Source organism: Diabrotica undecimpunctata, chromosome 8 (assembly GCF_040954645.1).
Source record: "Diabrotica undecimpunctata isolate CICGRU chromosome 8, icDiaUnde3, whole genome shotgun sequence".
NCBI classification, from domain to species: domain Eukaryota; kingdom Metazoa; phylum Arthropoda; class Insecta; order Coleoptera; family Chrysomelidae; genus Diabrotica; species Diabrotica undecimpunctata.
In genome coordinates, this window is record NC_092810.1 from 26,544,757 (window position 1) to 26,565,412 (window position 20,656).

Sequence of the window (20,656 nt, forward strand, 5' to 3'; positions counted from 1 at the left end):
AATGTATTAGTTTACAAATTGAGAAAGGTATTTTAATTTGTTCTTGAAAATCGGCAGTTAAAAATTTATTAGTGTATAAATTGATAAAGATATTGTTGCGTGACCCCTAAATGCGGTCCTGGCTGTAGCGAAGCCGAGAATGTTATTTTCACCGCGAATAAGTGTTTTTGTAAGCGATATTTATTAAAATTTATAATATTCTTGATTTGTTGAGTTTTTGGAGTGAAAATAGGGTTAGTTATACCACGTTTGCTTCACTTAATTCCTGAATCTACAGAAAACCGTAATAGTATTATTTTTCTTGAAAATTTACAGATTACAAAATAGAACAGAAGCCAATAAGGGCTTCCTAACTTTGACAGTTGACAGCGGCGATATGTTGAAGCTACATCTGTCAAATTGGTTGTTATTTATTTTGTTTGTTTTGTCAAATGGATAGACATAGTAGGTATACAACAAACAACATGTGCAAATGATTAAAATAGGTATTCTTTAGTGTGATCAATAAATTTGAGTCCACTGACTCAGGAAACAATCAACCAACACCTGTATGTCGACGAAATGTAAGATTTGACGAAATCATCGTCGCTGTTCGTGAGGACGTGCATGAGAATTCAAGGCAGTCGATTTCATGTCGCTCACAAGAACTCGGCATTTTATAACTTGGCGAATTTTGGGTTATGACTTGTCTATTTGTTTACTAGACAAGCGACTATAATTTTTGTGGAAAATACAACAAAAAGATCTCCAAGTACAGAGATCTGGAAATACAAATAAAGAGACAATGGAAAACGGAAAAGGCGTAAACATTACATAGTATTCCCTCTACTGCGAGTGTAATCCCGAAAAACCTATCAGAAAACAGTCGAGTCTGAGTGAAAAAGCTGTAATACTCTCAACGTCCAGATGCGTACGAAGATTTTTTGGATATACTCTAGCATACCATGTCACCTAGGTTCCGAAAACACGGAAACGGTCCCAGCAGAACTCAAGCCTTTTGATACCGAAGATATCTGTGACAAGTGAATTCTCCCAGTAGAGGAAGTGAGAGTCGTATAGTTCCAATCTGGACACTTGCCATGCTGGAGTATCTACAATACATTGTCTGAAGTGATATTCGTCAATGCCTTTCTTGTAAGCGACGATCCTTTTCAAGCTATTGAAATTTTAGTCAAGTCTATAACCTTTCAATTTCTTTAATTTCAAAACTTTTGACGAAACTGTATTTTCACGTTAACCCTCTGCCTAATGGACATTCATAAAAACGGACATTCAACAAAAGGTTGCAGATAAAGTTGGAATTTGTTCGAAAAGTGTCTTCAATGTCATTAAAGAGTATAAAAGTGCCCACACATTATCTGCACCTAAAACAAATCAAAATCATTCAAAATCAATAGATGCTGTAGATATTTTTGATAAGTCAGCTATAAGAGAAAGGTTCATCAATATTTCTTCCGTAATGAAGTTTCTACAATTGACAAAGTCCTAAGAGAAGTAAATAATGATAATGACTTACCAAATTTTAAGAGAACCACGTTTTACAAACTCTTACGAAAATTAAATTTTAAATTTCAAAAACGTGGAAGAAACAGTTTGCTACTCGACAGAAATGAAATTGTGCTATGGCAAAGAGATTATCTGCAAAAGATAAGACAATATAGAGCTGAAAATAGAACAATTTATTACTTAGAAAATAGAAACATGGATAAATGCTGGTCATACAAAATCAAAAGTTTGTGTGGATGCTGCTGTGACTTCTGCTAGACGTGCATTTTTGGATGGGCTGTCGACAGGCTTAAGAAATCCCTCAGGTAATTTAAATTAACCCATTAACGCCTACTGGTCCCATATGGGGACACAAAACCGCCCTCTATTTATGTGCGTGTACTAACTGACAAATTTAATTTGAAAGCCACTGACTGAGAACTAATCGTTCAAAATGCTCATCGGATGCGCCTGACAAGATCAGTTGCTTGTTGTACTCGCGAGTGAGAGGTTGTGCTATTTTTTATTGGACAGATTATTTTCGACGACGAAAATATGGACATCCCGTTACGGTAAGTTAAATTATGTGGATCTTATTTATTTTATTGTATATCTAGGCGATCGATTTTATTTAAAAAACGTATTTTCGCAATACTGTTTGTTGATTTTCTAAATATATGGTTCTAGTTTTTCATAATTTCCTCGTAAACGTCACTGTCACCATATGGGACCAGTAGGCGTACTACGGACAATATGTATTAACCTATAGTTTTATACGATAATTTTAGTTTCAGAGGAATAACTCTTCAAGAAGCGTTAGATATCGCCTACTAATCTGATAACGAAGTCACTTATATATACATACAGCCACCTGACTGTCAGGATCTGACCGAGGAGGATTCAGGGGATGAAGATGGGGGTGGAACTGTTGAAAATTTGAGTAGTCATCAACTGTTAGCTCCAGCTGAAGTTGTATTCCAGCTGTTCAAATGGTACCAGAGTGGAGGACACATCTGAAGATTTAGCAAATGAGCAATTACATACTGTGGTACAAAGTGACGCTAAAGCAAATTCAGTACTGATGGTATTCCATGGTATTCTTTGTGTGAGGTGGATGGACAATAATGTGGTAACAGAGGCCAGTACGCGTTTTGGGGTTACTCCAGTGAAATCTGTAGAGAGATTTTCAAGGAAAGATAAAAGAAACGTACCTATACCACGTCCGGATGTAATTTCCAAATACAATAAAAACATGGGAGGCACCGATCTGATGGATGCAAATGTATCTTGGTATGTAAAGTATATTGATTATAATAATATAATAACATACATTGTTTCAGTTATCGTATTGGTCTAAGATCAAAAAAGTGGTACTGGTCGATATTGACATATCTTATTGATGTATCTATACAAAATGCTTGAATTCTCTACCGCAAAAGTGGCAGAAATATCAGCTAATTGGAGTTTAGGCGAAGTATTGCTCAGGTAATGTTATAATTTACTACATATTTACGTAGTCTTACATGTTACTGTAATTTTTAGACATATTTGGCAAATTACAAAACGACAGCTAAAGGTCCAGGTCGAATGCCTAAAGCTGCTGGAAGTAACAGCCGTGTTGGAGACGATGTCAGATTTGATGGGTTAAACCATTACGTAGTAGTAGTGCCAGAAGGAAAAAGAAGAAGATGTGCCGGGTTCAATTGTATAAGCAAAGGGCGTACAATGTATATCAAGTGCGATGTTGGTTTATGTTTAGAATGTTTTATGAAATTTCACACAAACACTTAATTCAGATAATATTTTGTGTATTACCCTGGAACGCCTACAGGGCCCATATGGTGACAGCATGTTTTTTGTATATTTTGAAATAAAAATTAATTTTTTTCCAAACGTAGGTTAATTTTACACCTTTCTTTATGAAAATTCAAATAAAAAAATCGTAAATTCAAAAAAAAATTTTTCTCGGCGTTAATGGGTTAAAATAAACTTTGATTTTTTTATTATTACCTTTAATATCACTTTTAGAAAAAGGTAAAAGATTGATAATATGTCACATCGGAAGTGAGAATGGTTTTGTTCTAGATGGACTGTGGGCTTTTGAATCGAGCAAGAGTGGAGACTACCATGAGTAGATGGAATTCAAAGTCATTTGAAAGTTGGCTCCAAAAGATTTTACCAACACTGGAAAAAATGCCGTAATTGTGATGAACAATGCCCCTTACCATTCCAGAAAATTGGAAAAATTCCCATTAAGTATGGCTACAAAAAAAGCAGATATTCAAAATTGGCTTCGCTAAAAAACATTCCCTTTGAAGAAACGCTGTTAAAAGTGTAACTTTTAGAAATCGTTAAACAACATAAAGGCGAATATAATAAGTACATAGTAGATGAACTGGTAAGAAGCACGAATGGAACATTGTTAAGGTTTCTACCGTACCGCTGCGAACTCAATCCAATAGAGCTTGTATGGGCGCAAGTAAAGAATTATGTTGCTGCCAATAACACAACATTTAAGTTTGCTGACATTAAAAGTTTATTCCATGAAGCTATATTTGCTGTAACCGTGGAAAATGGAAAAACTGCGCCAGACATGTAAAAGAAGAAGTAGAGCCAAAAATGTTGGAGTTGGACAATTTACTTGAAGCCCAAATTGAGCCCCTCATTATTAACATTTAATGATGACAGCAGTACATCAGATTCTGAAAGTTAATAACGCAAATACGGTAATTTTACAAACTTTCTTTTTTCTGCATACATACTTTATTTTGTGATTAATAGCTCTCTATCTTGTAAATCATTTTTATATTTAAAAAATTGGTGTACTATAATCTGTATCTGTCAGTTTTTTTTTATTTATCAGCATCAACTACTGGGGTTATTAGCGGTAGGTTTATGATAGAAATAGAGAAAATAAGGTACATTTTAAAAGTCATGACTTACAACAATATGGTACAGTGTACATGTATGTACATGTAACAAAAATTAAATCATAATTTATTATATAGTTTACAGTAATTTAAAAAAGACAGAACTTCATTGAATTTTGTAACCAGTGCTTCTTTCAGGCTGTTGAGTATCTTAAATATCGCCTTGGCTGAGGTGTACTCTGGACATTCTATTATTATATGGTTGACTGTGAAAGGTGTTTGGCATCTTTGGCACATTGGTAGTGGTTCTTTGGAGATTATGTAGCCGTGCGTAAGTAGTGTATGCCCAAACCGGAGTCTGCTGATAATTATCTGTTCTTTTCGTTTTGGTGGTATAGGAAGATTTTTTGAAGATACGTCTGGTTTGATGCTTTTAAGATTTGTGTTTGTTTGATCCCATATTTCTTGCCAGATTTTATTTACATGAGTCTTAAATAAAGTCTTAGTATCTGATATTAGTATACCTGTTGTAGTCGGAACGTTCACATTGTTTATTGCTTCAAACGCTGTTTTGTCTGCTAGCCCATTACCAGTTATTCCGACATGGGATGGGACCCACATAAATGATATGGTTTTCCCAGAAAATTGGAGCTGTTGCAACGCGTCTTTAATTAGAAATAGATTGATGTGTAGGATAAACATGTTTAATGGCCTGTAAAGAACTTAATGGATCTGATAATATTAGTATTTGTTTTTCATTTGTGGTTTTACAATGATTTAGTGCATCAAGTATTGCTTAGAGCTCTGCGGTATAAGTACTACAGCCATCAGTTAATCTAGTGGTAGAAATTACGTTGTCTGATATAGTAGGAGCTGCTACTCCGTTGCAATCTTTGGAGGCATCACTGAAGAACAATTTGTAAGTGAAATATTTGAGTAAATTTGCATGATACTGAAGCCTGACCTCAGCAGAAATGTGCTTATCATGATTAAGTAAGGAGAGGTCTACTATTGGTAAAGAAACTGTCCAGGGAGGTGTCTGGTATATTTTTATAGGTGCCAAGGTGATTTGATTGATACAATACGGTAGTCTTTTAACTCGTTCGTAAAATGGTACTGTCTTGGTGGTGTAATTTATGTATTGTTCTAGTGATTCTTCCGATACTAAACTTGCGAGTAAGGTATGATCCTTTGCGCTTAGAATTTTTGAAGCGTAGCATAGTGATAGATATTGTCTTCTGAGGTATAGTGGCATTTCTCCTGCTAGCACTTGAAGGCTTCTTATTGGAGTAGTTCTAAAGGCTCCAAAGATTAGTCGTAGAGATGTGGTTTGAATAACATCCAGTTTTTTAGTTGATTTTTATTTGCTGTTTCATAACAGATGCATCCGCAGTCGAGTTTCTGTCAAAGTTTGTTTGTTTTATATTGCTCAGGGCTGGACTTTATTAGTCCAGCCCTAAACAAACGCGTGTTTCCAGCGTGCATTTGTTTACATCGTCCGTAGCTTGAAGTTGAATTTACTTTAGTGTCATAGATCAGCAAAGTTTTTAGTAAACTGCAAATAAAATTACTTACCAATTTAATTTATACCAGAATTCCACTTTTCTCTTTATTGTTACTTATGTTTTGGAAACGAATAGAACTTAAATTGACTATTTTTTGTTGTATTTTTACAATTTATAATACAAAATTTGCGAAATCACATTTTCTTCAATGACATTACTTATGAAATATGCTAATAAAAATGCATAAGACTTTTTGCCGCTTCACGCACACTATTGTTTCTTGTAACCCCTAAAAGTACTTGCACACGGCGAATAGAAACTTTAAAGCGAAAAATATAAAATATGTGAATCTTTGCGAAATATTAAAACAAAACAAAAAAAAAATGTATAAAACTACATGACTACCCGTACTTTTTTGATATCGCAATTTTAGTAGCAAACTCCCGAAGAAACACTCCAATATAATATCTCGATAACTGCTTACGGCAACCAAACATTCAACATATTAACTGACTCCAAAACTAATCTACCAACAGGTAGGCAATTAACTCTGTTATTACTGATCAGTTTATAGGATCGGCTACAAATAATCTTTAACGCTAGCTTATTACATTTTGTAGAGTTTATGGCAGATCTGGATATCGGGAATACAAACAAATCTTTATTTACAGCAGTTAAAATATGTAGAAACGCATTAAAATACACACAAGGCTAATTTAGATGGACGGTGTTATATTTGAACTTCATTCAAAATCAATTAAAGCAAAATATATTAATTTTTAATTACAATGAGTTTTGATTCGTTTCGAAGCAGTTTAAAAACAAAAGAGTTGTGTTTCTATTACACAATGTTGCATAATACAACATCTCAAGAAATAAAAATATTTGTGTTCAATACGAGGTGTGGCAAGTAAATTCAGAGTATTTAGTTATAACTCGGAAACTGGCAACACTGTGTCATATGTAAACATACTTCTGGAAAGGGGAACGTTCCTTTGGTTCCAATCAAAGTTTGAAGCTCATAGCACATTTCGTTTGTGTTTTATGCGTATTTTTCGAAAATAACTTTTTTAGTGTCGTCGTGACGCTACAAGCAACCTTTTTAGTAAAACCTGGCAAAAAACGGCGGAAATCTTAGGAAAATTATGAGACGCGCAGTTGAATGTACGAAGCGGTTCAAGAAGGAGTATGATTATGAATCGCTAGATGATGAATCAGGGTGTAATGGGATAGTGAAGCGCAACATATAGCCACTCCTATTCAAATGTCAACCTCACCTGCTCGTATGATGATCTAGATCTAGTACATCCTGCTAGATAACTAACGAGGCTCTGACGTCCGAGTGTTTGCCGGGATAAGCAATCCACCATTTACTGGCCAACGGCTTAGGGCGGATGAGCTAATAAGTGGAAGGACACTGTGTTGTCCCGAGACTGAGAAATTGGTCTCTAAGGTGGAAGACCCAAGAAAGTGGTCAACGGCATCAGAATGCAGAAGGCAACGAGAAACCACTGCATTAAAAGTTCTCTGATGACATCTCTAGTATAAATTATAATCGCTAGCACTATTTGCGCAAGAGACAATATTGATTATGGTAATCGGAGACCAAAATCCGCCAGGGGAGGACAACCATCAGAACGCAAGACCTCCTCGGTCGTCAACATGCGAAACCCTTGCACAAAAAAAACCAAAAAAAAAAGCAACCCTCTCAGATAAAAATAGCTACCTGGAATATAAGAAGTATGTATCAGCCTGGAAAATTACATATTAAAGAGAAAGAGAGGCTAAATATAGATATACTTGGGGTTAGCGATGTACAATGGTCAGGAAATGGAGAGATATCAATAAATAACCACAATATTTAGTACACTGGAGGAGACAAAACTGATCATCGAAACGGAGTAGATTTCATCATAAACAACACTATTAGAAAATCTAGAAAATCACTATTAATCACAACTTAAAAACTAGGTGTGATTCAAGTCTCACAAAGAATAATAATGGTAAAAATTCAAGCACAGAACTGTAATATTAATATGATCCAAGTCTATGCTCCCACAGCTGATAAGACCGAAGATGAGATCGAAAAGTTTTATTCAGAATTGCACAATACAATCAAGTTAATAAAATCTAGAGATATTACTTACATTTTAGGAGACTTTAGTGCAAAAATTGGAGTAGGTATAGTTGAAAATATAGTTGGACAGTTCGAATTAGGAACTAGAAACGAGAGAGGAGAAAGGCTCATAGAATTCTGCCAAGAAAAGAATATGGTAATTGTTAATACTTGGTTTCAGCTTCCTAAGAGAAGACTATATACATGGACGTCTCCTTCACATACAGAAAACCACATTGTCAGAAACCAGATAGACTCATAAATAGCAGATATAAAAACTCTATAACCTCAGTTAAAACTTATCCTGGAGCAGATGTTAACTCAGACCACAATCCGTTAGTTGCTGACGTGAAAATAAAATTAAAAAGAATTGAACTCAGAAAACAACAACCAAAAATTAATGTAAGAATGCTAAAAAACGAAGAAACAAAAAACGAATTAAAAAATAATGTGAATGTTAATATGCAAAAAACAATAAGTGACAACAAACAAATTAGGGATGTAAATAAAAAGTGGTATAATATAAAAAAACACATTACTAAAACCAGCTCAAGAAAGTTTGATACAACATAGGTCAGAGGCTAAAAACAGTGGATGACAGAATAAATACTATTACACATGGAAGAAAGAAGGAAATATAAAGGAAAAGATATACAGAAGTATAAAAAAATACAACGAATAATTAAGGAAAAAATCGAAATAGATAAGGAAATCTATTTGATGAAACAATATAAAGAGATAGAAGAACTAGAAACAAAATATGATTTGAGAAATATGCACAAAAAAATAAAAGAAGTGACTGGAATGGGTCGAAATAGACAGCAAGGACACATAAAAGACAAAAAAGGAGTACTACCTACTAATAGATTTACCAGAGAAATTAAGACGATGGAAGGAGTACGTTAGAGAACTTTTCCAAGATGAAAGAGGTGAAATGCAGAAAATACAAGAATTAAATCCTTTAGAGAGACAGAAGATCACGACAGATGAAATCAAATATGCTATCAAAAACTCTAAAGATAATAAGGCAGCTGGATTAGATGAAATACCAGTAGAACTGTTAAAACTAGTTGAAGAGGATAACTTGGAAGTATTGGCAGATTTATTCAACACGGTGTACGATACGGGAATAATACCAAAAGAGTGGCTGAAGTTAGCATTTATAACCATCAGGAAAAAACAAGCAGCAAAATTATTAGCAGTATACTACTGCTGAAAGTAATACATAAGAGAATATACGAAAAGCTAGAGGAGGATATTAGCGAGACGCAGTTCGGGTTCCAAAATGGAATGGGTACTCGAGAAGGGTATTTGCCATCAACATATTGATTCATCGATGTCGGGATGTAAACGTTGATCTACACTTGTGCTTTGTTGACTACGAAAAAGCTTTCGATAAAGTAAGACATGAAAAACTAATATCAATACTTATGAACAAGCGCATTCACAGTAAAATCATAAATATATTGCAAACATTATATTGGAACCAAAGTGCCATAGTTCAAATTGAAGGGCAACACTCAGAAGAAATTAAGATCTGTGGAGGAGTTAGACAGGGATGTGTTTTATCGCCACTTTTGTTTAACTTATATTCTGAAGAAATTTTCCAAAACACAGGGAAAGATTCAAGAAAGAAGATCTGTGGGCCGAAGGCAGAACTCATGATTGAAGAATCTACGTGATTGGTATCAATGCAAATCGATTGATTTGTTTAGAGCAGCAAGTTCAAAAATAAAAATAGCCATTATGATTGCCAACCTCCGTAGGGAGACGGCACTCTAAGAAGAAGATGATGATTCGCGTGAAGGAGCTCCGGAGCTCGTGACACATCTTGTACCGAGACTGAGCATTTGGGCGTTATCTCTCGAGTTGTACATCAATAACGGAACCATTCGCAAGATGTTATAATAAATACACATGAAACATGAAACACAAACGAAAATCAATATGTGACAATATATTATCTTACATTAAGAGTGACGGTAGACGTATTAAATGAGTCGTAAAATCATTGGGAGATGAGACGATATTTAGATATGATCCTTTGAGAGCCGTAAACAAAGTCAGCAGTAGTAGAAATTGCAGAGAGCTAAAATGTCCAAGTCGCGACTAAAGGCAATGTTGACCGTCTTTTTTTGTACCTGCGGTTTCATTCATCGTTAATGTTCCAGTCAACCAGAAAGTGACTGGAGAGTTGTATGTTGACGTCCTGAAACTACTGCGGTTACGCATTTTCCGTGTGCTGTCCGAACCCACTAAGAACGGCTGCATCTTAAAATACAATGCGCTGGTCCATTCCTTGTTCATTTTGCAAGAGCTTTTGGCGAAGAAAGGCATTACAACATTGCCGAATTCACCCTATAGTCCCGAAATAGATATATTCCTTAGATTTTTTAGGTGTAAAAAGAGTTACCGGAATTGTAGCCGGAGGGGAAGTGTATTAGCTTTTCTAAATAAACTCTTAGCGGGTCTCGACCTGAAGGCTCTAAGACAAATCCGTATTCTGACATATAAATGAATCTATAATAGTCTATTTCATACTTGTACTTATTGTAAAATATTAAATTGTTAATAAAAACATCGACTTACCACCATGGCACTCTTCATGGAAGCCATAAAAGTACTGCCCTTTCTCTTCCCCGCATCTGAATTTGACCTATTCCTGAACTTCTTCGGGCTCAATTCCACGGAGCCTCGTCTTTCCGAAGAGCTCGATCTGGAACCGCTGCCGCTCTTAGAATCCTTATCTTTCTTCCGTCTCGATTCGGAATCTTTGGACTTGTGTTTATCGTTCTTCGAACCCCAAGTTCCCGATCTGGGCCTGGGCAGATGTGTGTCATCTTCGACGGTTATTTGAGGTAGAGGTTGGGAACCTAATTCCTACAAAAACAACAATTTTTATTAAATACAGTAATGGAACGATACCCTATCAAAACGTATAGAAAGTTTGCGCAATCAAGACAAATAATCTCGAAGACCACATAAACAAGAAGAAGAAAAATATATATAATTGTACTTTTTTCTTGAAAGAACATGCATTCGAATTATACGGTGGTGTATGCGAAAATGGCATTTAGCGAAAAAGATACAATTTTGATCTGTATTAAGACTCTTCCTGCTCATTCCTTGAGCCCTTGTCAGGGCGTGGTCATACTTTAAATATTATTGGCTTGCTGGCTCCATTGACTGCGATCCTGTGCTATATGGACGGCTTCATGTAGGGATTTTCCCACCAGAGTTTTCATTTGGTCTGGTCATCGTGTTGGAGATGTTCCTCTTGGTCTTCCGCCTTCTACCTTTCCTTCTACTACTAATAGTTTCATGATCCCCGTTCTTTTAGCTTTGGCAAGGTTAGCAACCTACCAATAGTAAAAATGAATACTGCTCAAATAAACAATGTAAAGCCTCGGAACCGGATTGATACTATAAAGACAACCACAACAAGAAATAAGGACAAGCGAAAAACATCTAAAACCCAGATGAGAATTACTACAACTTGGAATATCAGATCGCTCAACTCAGAGGCCAAGAAATAACCCAAGTACTGAAAGAGAAAGAAATGACATTTGTGATCTACAGGAAACAAAAAAGAAAGGAAGAGGACAATCAAAATTATGTGAATACAGACTAATCTACAGTGGAGTAGCAAAAGAAAACAGGGCCAAAGAAGATGTAGCCTAACAAGTGGTAGATCAAGTTAGAGGATAGATGATAATATTGGGGATTTTAACGCTCGAATAGGCAATCAAGTAATACTCGGAATTAAAGAAAAACATAACAAGAATGTCAAAAACAAAAATGGAGAACTGATGATAAACTTCTGCACGAATAACGAACTAAGAATAAACAACACATTTTTTGACCACAAAGACCAACACAAATATACATTTAATAACACCCGTGGACAAAGATCTATGATAGATTATGTTATAACCAACAGAGATATACATCCATTGAAAATAATCGACGTAAGATGCCTCAACTCAGCAGATGTAGGTAGCCTACCCACCCAAGAGAGCGGCGCCAACAAAAACAAAAATCAAAGTCGAAGGACTAAATACGAAATCCACGGAATACTTATACAGTAAAAGAATATCAGAAAAGATCGCTGGAAATGAAACATTAGAAAACGATAACATCGACATACACACGACAACATAAGTAACGCAGCAACAGATCACTTGAAAGAGAGGAAATGAACGAACACTAACATATCAAAAAAGAAGACATCATGGTTTAGGGACATCAAGGAAGTGAAGACAAATTTGAAGAAAAGAAAAAAGCCGTTTTAAAATATAGAACACAACAAAAACAACATGCATGCAACCACTATAAACGAATCAGAAATGAAACGAATACTTTAGTTACACAAATAAAAAGGGAATACTGGCAGATTTCCTCGAACATTTCATAAAAAAAGTCGATGTCATCATAACTTAGTTGAGACATACTGTATATATACAACAACGTCTTATAGCCTGAACTGGGGAATTGAATAAACAATAACCAGGAAATACGAACACTCATTAGACAATCTTTGCTAACAAGTACTGTAAGATCCCGTAGATTAGCCTGGATAGGTCATGTACTAAAAAGGATTGATGACAGAGATACGAAAATCATCGTTACGGCACAACGTATAGAAAGGCGTCCCCCAGGCCGTCCCGACAGATTGAGTGACAAGAGAGTCTTGAAAGAAATAAAAAGTGTTAATACACCTCCCGAAACAGCAACATAGGACAGAATGAAATGGGGAGGCCTTGTGAAGGAGGTCAAAACCTTTTTGAAAATAAGTATAAGCCAAACACAAACAAAATTGCACGACCATTTGTCAGGGAGAAAGCTGTGTGAAAGCTGAGTAGAATGGAACGATCATATAAACCAAATGACAAGAAATAGAGTAGTAAAGACGGCAAGAGACGGTTCCCCAATAGAAAGACAATCAGTAGGAAGACCACGTAAACGATGGAACGACAACTTACTGGAGGCACATTGAAAAACGGACAGAGTCATGTCAGTATATATAAAAAAAGAAGAAGATCTATATAAAGCCCTTCCAGAATTGACATGTTGGTTCTATGTTCTGTCCAGGACACGCGTAGAATTCTTCAATAGACCCACATTTCGAAGGCTTCGATCTTATTCCTATCGATTTTTTTGAGTGTCCATGTTTCAGCCGAGTATGTAGCAATGAGAAAAATAAGGGCATTGACCAAATTCCTTGTTATTATTCGGTCTTTCCATATTTTAATCAGTTTAGCTGTTGCGGTTCGGACCATTGCTAGTCTACGCTTGATCTCTGAGGAGCAATCACGATTGTTGGTTAGTAGGGAGCCCAAGTATACAAATCTGTCTACCACTTGGTACAACGTATACCACGTGTAGTGGTACAACCACTACACGAAATTCGCCGCATGGTGTATGTGCGGTAGATTATTATTTGCCCTGTCTACGATCATTATTTTTGTTTTTCCGGTGTTGATCTGAGGTCCCAATTCTTCACTTATCCGGCTTAGCCGTTCAGTGATGGTAATCATTTCAACTTAATTCGCTGCTAGTATAAGTGCGTATATCTGCGTATTGTAGGTTGCTGATTTTTCTGCCTTTATAACATTCGTCTAATATTTTTCTCATTATATATTCAGAATATTTGTTGTACAATAATTCTTCCTTTCTTTGTTTTGAACGCATCTGAATACATTCTGTGTATTTTAACTTTGGCTGAGTTTTTATCATACAGATTTCTTAAGTTAACTAGGTGGTTCGGCACTCCCATATTTTCCATTATAATCCAGAGGGGATCCCATTTTACTAAATCGAAAGCTTTTGTGTAATCTACGAAACGGAGCAGCATTGGTATGTTGTGTTCTATCGCTTTTTCTATTTTTTGTCTGGTGTTCAGTATCTGCTACCGCGTTCCTTTGTCTGGTACAAATCCGCATTGTTCTTGAGCTATCTCTGGAAATAAAAAGTTCTTTAGCCGTTCATTGATTTTATGTACCAGGATGTTGTTTGCATGAGGAATAAGGGCAATAGTTCTGTAATTGCTGCATACGGTTAGTGATCCTTTTTTATGGATAGGGATAAATGTTGATTCGCATCACTGATCAGGCCATTCACATTATGTTGCACATATCCAGTACTATCCGATATAAATATGGCAAAATATACAGAGTGTCCTATTGTAACGTTATAAACGTCACATCTCTATTAATTTATATTTAAATAATTATTTCATTTTAATTTCTTTATTAATTTATTAATTACTTTGACTTCATTTCTCTTTTTACTATTTTTTATTTAAAAAGTAGTTGGCGCCCTCTGTTTTCCTCTTTCTTCCTCTGTCTTTCTTTTCTCTCTCTTTCTATCCCATAGAGTAAACATTCGCCCTCTCTATTTCTGTCCGGTAGACTAAAATATTCTGTTCTGTGTTGACAGACAAGCTAATTCCATCGTATAGGAACGTCCTATGTCATCTGTGTTAACTTCATTTCAATCTCCCACTTAGTTTCTGTCAGTCAACTTTTCTAATGTAGTGGGAATATAATTTTTTGCCTCTTTTTGAAATTTATAAAAGAAGGCAAACATTATTATAAGCCTCATTTTATGGTCTACAAAATTCTCTTGGGTTTATTGGCGGTTTTATTCACAAGACCATATTTTATTGATAACATTCCAATTTTATTGACAAGACCGTATGAAAATTTATTGACCACATTCGAGTTTATTGGATGAATCATGAACATTTATAAACCAGTGGAGGACCTAACCTAAATTCTTAACAAAATATGGAAATTTATTGACCATTGGAGGACCTAACATCTACAACACACAAGCAGCTCATTGAAGTCATAAGTATCAATAATTATTGTTAAGCTTTGGCAGGGTGGATTATTGTTTGTTTTTTATTCTTTTTAATAAATATGTTTAGTTAAAATTTGTCTTATTTGCTATCAGCTAAGGGTTCAGGTTCAATCCCTAGTTTAAGACAAGACGAACTCACACTTGAGATACTGAGCTAAGCAACGCATAGACGATAAGCTCCCATGGTTGATCGAAGTACTATTTTTATAATAGTACTTCAATTCTCTTTGGTAGTCTTATCGTTACACTATTTAAAAAATTGTATAGTCCTTTTCCATCATATTGATAGCACATTATGTATGCAAATCCTCAACAGGTCAACCTATATACTTTACTATACCTTTTTTGTGCGTAAAAAACGTCGGTATATATGCCACACGATTATTTTTAATTATACACGGGTGATTAACGAGAGAATTCAATGTTTCACGAAATAAATTAATGTAAACAGTAATTTAAAGGTGATTATTGTTTTCTATACAAGTTATCGCCTGACACAAAAAGAATACCTTCTTTGAACGATCACCTGGAATTACTGATAAGGCTTCACTAATGATAGTTTAAGTAGTTTTTATGCCACATTACAGCTTATGCCAATAATATAAATTAGAAATTGTTTGCATCTTCCATTTAGTTTGTAGATGTACATTGTTCATGTCTTACCTACCTACGTTTTTGGTGTCGATATTTTGTTATTTGCATTTAAAAATGACGTCGACAACAGGTTTTATCCCGGTTAAGTGTAGTTTTAAAGGTGCTTTCAGTCTAAGAGAGAAAAATATAATATTAAATGTACACGATGCACTTGTACATCAACGCCCTTTAAGTAATGTTCGTGAAATCGTTAATATGTGTTCAAATATGACAGGGGTTGGAGAAGCAACAATTGATAGATTCCTAAAAGAAAGAAAAGGAGGAACTGCTTCATCTCCCAAGAAGAGTGGAGGGAGTAAACCCTTGGAAATTGAAGAAATACATAAAAACATGATAAGACGCAGCGTCCACTCATTTTTTTTTAACAAAGAATTTCCAACATTGGACAAAATCCAAACATTAATTAGAGAAAACGAAGAGTTACCAATCATAAGCAACAAGAAATTATGGGAACTATTGAGAGAGATGGGATTTCGTTGGCAAAAGAAGAGAAGAAAATCCGTTTTAATTGAAAAAGATTACATTGTATGTTGGAGACGAGATTATCTAAGAACTATTAAAAAGTACCGAGAAGAAGGGAAAACAATTTTTTATTTGGACGAGACTTGGCTAAATGAAGGTCATACTGTACCATATCTATGGGTTGATACAAATGTGAAAAGTTCCCGTCAGGCATTCGTCGAAGGTGTATCTACTGAAATAAACAATGTTCCCGTTGGGAAAGGACGCACACTCATAATAACCCATATTGGAAACGAATACGGTTTTGTCAATGGTGGATTATTAAGTTTTGCCTCAAAATCAACCAAAGATTACCACGAGGAAATGACTGCTGACGTTTTTGAAGAATATTTTGAGCAAATGTTGGATTTAATTCCAAAAAATTCTGTCATAGTCATGGATAATGCTAGTTACCATTCAAGACTAGCAGAAAAATTGCCAACAACGGCATGGAAAAAAGGAGAGATAATCGAATGGTTGGATAAACACGCAATTGAGTACAAGGAGAATTCGAAAAAAAAAAAAGGAATTATTACCCATTGTAAGGCAACATAAAGCAGCTTATAAAAAATATATAATTGATGAAATGGCATTAAACCGTGATGTAATTATTTTACGTTTACCCCCATACCACTGTGATCTGAATCCGATAGAAAATATATGGTCTCAAGTAAAGGGTGAAGTCGGACGCAACAACAAAACTTTTAAATTAGAAGACTTACAACAATTATTAGAATATGACTGATGCAATGCTGGAACCGGTAATAATTAACATTGGAGTTAAAGATTCCTTAGATTCTGAAGAAAGCAGTGAATCTGAAATGGAATTTGATTAAAATAATATTTATTTTTTTACAAATCGGCCCCTGTTACGGCCACCAATTATTTTATATATAACCAATAAAATAAACATCTTACATTTCTTGCAAATTCATTAGTACCTGTTAATCTCGATCACTCCGACACTGGCAACTTTATTTAGGGATTAGTAACCCTCAAAACTATTGTATTCTATTTAGCTTCAACCTTTATACCTGGTGGTCATCCTCAATTTAAAATTGTTTTCCTATATACTTCTGTAAACTTGTTGACAAATATCTATTTTTCATTGAGTCACCCGTATCAACAGTTTAGGGATTTGCATAGATAATGTGCTATCAATATGATGGAAATGGACTATATGTTTGCTATACCACGTAGTTATTAATCACCCTATACAATTCGGCATATTTTCAAAACTTGAAGAATATCATTGTCTACATTTTTTCTAAATAAGTTTTTTGAATATTCTATACCATAATGGAATTATCTTCCGATGTCGCAATAAAAACTCACCCTGTATATTAATTTACTTAAGTCCTAGTATATTCATACCCTACATATTTATAACCTCATGGTATCTGTATCTACCTATGAGATACAGCGATAATTGGTTCCATGTTAATTTATATTAAAAACAAATCACTAAAACGAAACTATAAACTGTTTCGATTTCACCCCGTATAATAAACTGTAAAATTAAAACAAACACAGCGAAATATTTACCTTGTAATTCGAAATTAAAAAACTACGGCGTTCTTTAAACATTCTACAGTACAAATGTTTTTCACTTCAAATACAAACCGAATGATAATGAAAATAAATGTTTAGAAACTGTCACCTGACATAAGACTTCCAAAGTATCACTTACAAAAACAATTGAATTATACGCTTAACAATAACACAGTTCCAGCAGGTATTTATTACATTTTACAACAGAAAATTTCATGGTTTTGCATATGTGTATTCATTCTACAGTGTCATTGGAAAGATACGAGATTTAACAAAAGTTGTTTTAGGTACTGCAATTGTGCCTGAACCTAGTTGATAAAAGTTCTCAAATATATATACAGTACATTCAACCAACTTAAACCTCTATTCGTAGAAAACCTTTCGTTATTGTAAAAGGCACGGTAAACTGCACTGGTGTTCTACATAATAACACTTTGCCAAATTTTAGTTATCAAATAAATATATGTGTCATTAACCCGTTGTTCATAGTTTTGCATATTTTGTTACATTTTTTTTTAATAAATAGTATTCTTGTGTATCTCTGATAGTCGAGGGTAGAGTTGAAGGAAAGAGACCTAGGGGAAGATCTCCAAGCCGTTGGGTAGATCAAACAAAAATACTGATTAACCAAGGGTTACATGAAGCCGAACAACTAGCCCAGGACAGAGAAGGATGGAGAGAAATCGTGCAAAAACTGTAAAGGCCTGATGGTGTCACCACATCCCAAAAGGGATTAGGACTGAGGAGGAGGATTCTTGTGTAATGTTATTTAACGTAAATTTTTTTCACCTACTTGTTTATTAATTTTTTTCTGAAACAAATACTACCGTGCTGAGGATAATTTATATTCAAAGTAGATGCACACAGTACTAAAATATCACTTTTAATTTTTGTTAAAAATACTTGGGAGTAAACTAGAACATTTTGTTAATTTAAATAGTGGTGGTTAGAAGGTCACGAAAACACGAAAGGACGAAAGAACTAAAGCAGGGTTGCTGTATTTCGCCTACCCTTTTCAAAATTTATCTGGAACAAGCACTCAAGCTGTGAAAAAGAAAATGTAATGGCATGGGAATCCCTCTCAACGACGAGACTACACTGTACACCTTATGTTTCGCTGATGACCGATGATGACTGATTGCTCAGGATCATAACGACTTAAGTTACATGACTCGGAAGCTAATAGAAGAATATAACAAACGGGGTCTCGAAATCAACATTAAGAAAACTGAAACACATGGAGGGACAAAGCAGTCCATTATATTAGACGATGGGGTAGAAATTAGACACTGTGATGAATTCAAGTACCTGGGTATGAAGATAACTCAAGATGGAACACTCGATGCTGCTATAAAAGACAGAAACATAGAGGGTAGAAAAGCCATATCCATGATGAACGGCATTCTGTGGGACCAAACAATATCTAAAGCGAACAAACAACTCATATACAACACCATACTTAAAAGTGTAATCACATGGCAGTGAAGTTTGGCCAATGAAACAAAGAACAGAGAAACTGTTACTAGCAACAGAAATGGACTTCTGGAAAAGAGCAACAGGCAAATCAAGAAGAGATCGGATACCAAATGAGAGAATACGAGAAATGAAGGGAGTCGAGGATACAATAGTTGATGACATAAAAACAAAACAGTTAATATGGTACGGCCATGTACAGAGAATGCCAGTGACAGGATTCCGAAACATATTTTGACGTGGACACCACAAGGAAGAAGAAAAAGAGGAAGGCCGAGAAGAAGCTGGAGAGAGGGAATTGAAAAAGAACTAGAGGAAAGAGAAATCCCTCCAGGTCTATGGTTAAATAGGAAGGCGTCCGAGAACGCTGTAAACCGATAGTAGTAGTAGTGGTTAGATTGACTTTATGTCTATTAGAGTGTACCGTTTTTAAGACGTCTGCGATTACGGGTTAATGTTAGGGTTTTGGTAAATATATTAATACAATCGGCATTCCTAATGATCATTAGGCTAATTTGCTTAATGTGTTTAGGATCTTTGTAAGCAGTTATATTATATTTTACCTCTCAAGCACAACAGTTAAAAACTTTCTGTCATATTGATCTAAACTCAGTATATTGTAATTCAAACGTGTAGTTTCAACTGACCATCATGCCTAGACGTAAGTTGGATATTGATGAATTAATTGCAAATGTGCATAAATACTTTACCATGGAAAGAGACAACGGTGGACCTTCAAAGTCATTATTATATATAAATCAACGCGTTTGTGACGCACTCGGGAAAAGTGAAAGTAAGCTAAAAACTGTAATGAAGACTGTCAGAGATTCTCAAGAAGATCTTACTGTGACTAAGTATCACGAAGACAAGAAAACAATTCGTAAACATTCTAGGAGTATTGACTTACCTGATGGAGAAAATTTTGAAATTCGCAATATTTTGTATCGAATGCGTGAAAATAATCAACATTTCAACATTAGACACTTTACTGGCCAACATAAGAGAAAGACAAGTTTCTGAAATTAAGAGGACTAGCCTTTGAAAAGTGTTGAGAGATTTAAAATTTAAATTCAAAAAAGAAAATAATAGGTTACTTTTATGCGAAAGGGGTAGTTTGGTTCACAAAAGAATTAAATTTTTGAGAGAATATATATATATATATATATATATATATATATATATATATATATATATATATATATATATATATATATATATACCCGGTATTTAGGCGTCCCACGCCCTTCCGGTAGGGATCTATGGAGGAGTATCACCTAGCCGCAAGCCCTTATCTCTTGCCGTACTGCTCCACCATAGGCCGATCAGATACCAGCATATTCTAGACTAAGCCGCAGATTCATTTTAGAATTTTAAACTACTGCGTTAGCCTTTTTGTTTTCTGTTCACCGAGCCGGGGATTTGAACTGACATCTCTCGCATTGAAGCGAAGGAGAAGCCAGCCGCCCAGCCCGCTTGGCTATCCGATCGACAAGAGAATATACTAGACTTAAATCTGAAAATGTAACATTCGTGTGCTTGGATGAGACATGGATATTTGCAAAGGGTGGATTTAAAATAATTTGGCAAGACGATAGCATAAAATCAATAAAACTCACAGATAGCGAAGGCAAAAGAGA

At 35.1% G+C, this 20,656-nt stretch overlaps 1 protein-coding gene across 1 annotated transcript in view; it reads right to left on the reverse strand.

The window, feature by feature from the left end:
- Positions 1–20,656, reverse strand: part of SNF4Agamma (SNF4/AMP-activated protein kinase gamma subunit) — a 319,651-nt gene that overhangs the window by 238,666 nt on the left and 60,329 nt on the right. Inside the window, 1 exon segment of the mRNA XM_072539907.1 lies at positions 10,566–10,856. Within this exon segment, the coding sequence (XP_072396008.1) occupies positions 10,566–10,856 (291 nt within the window).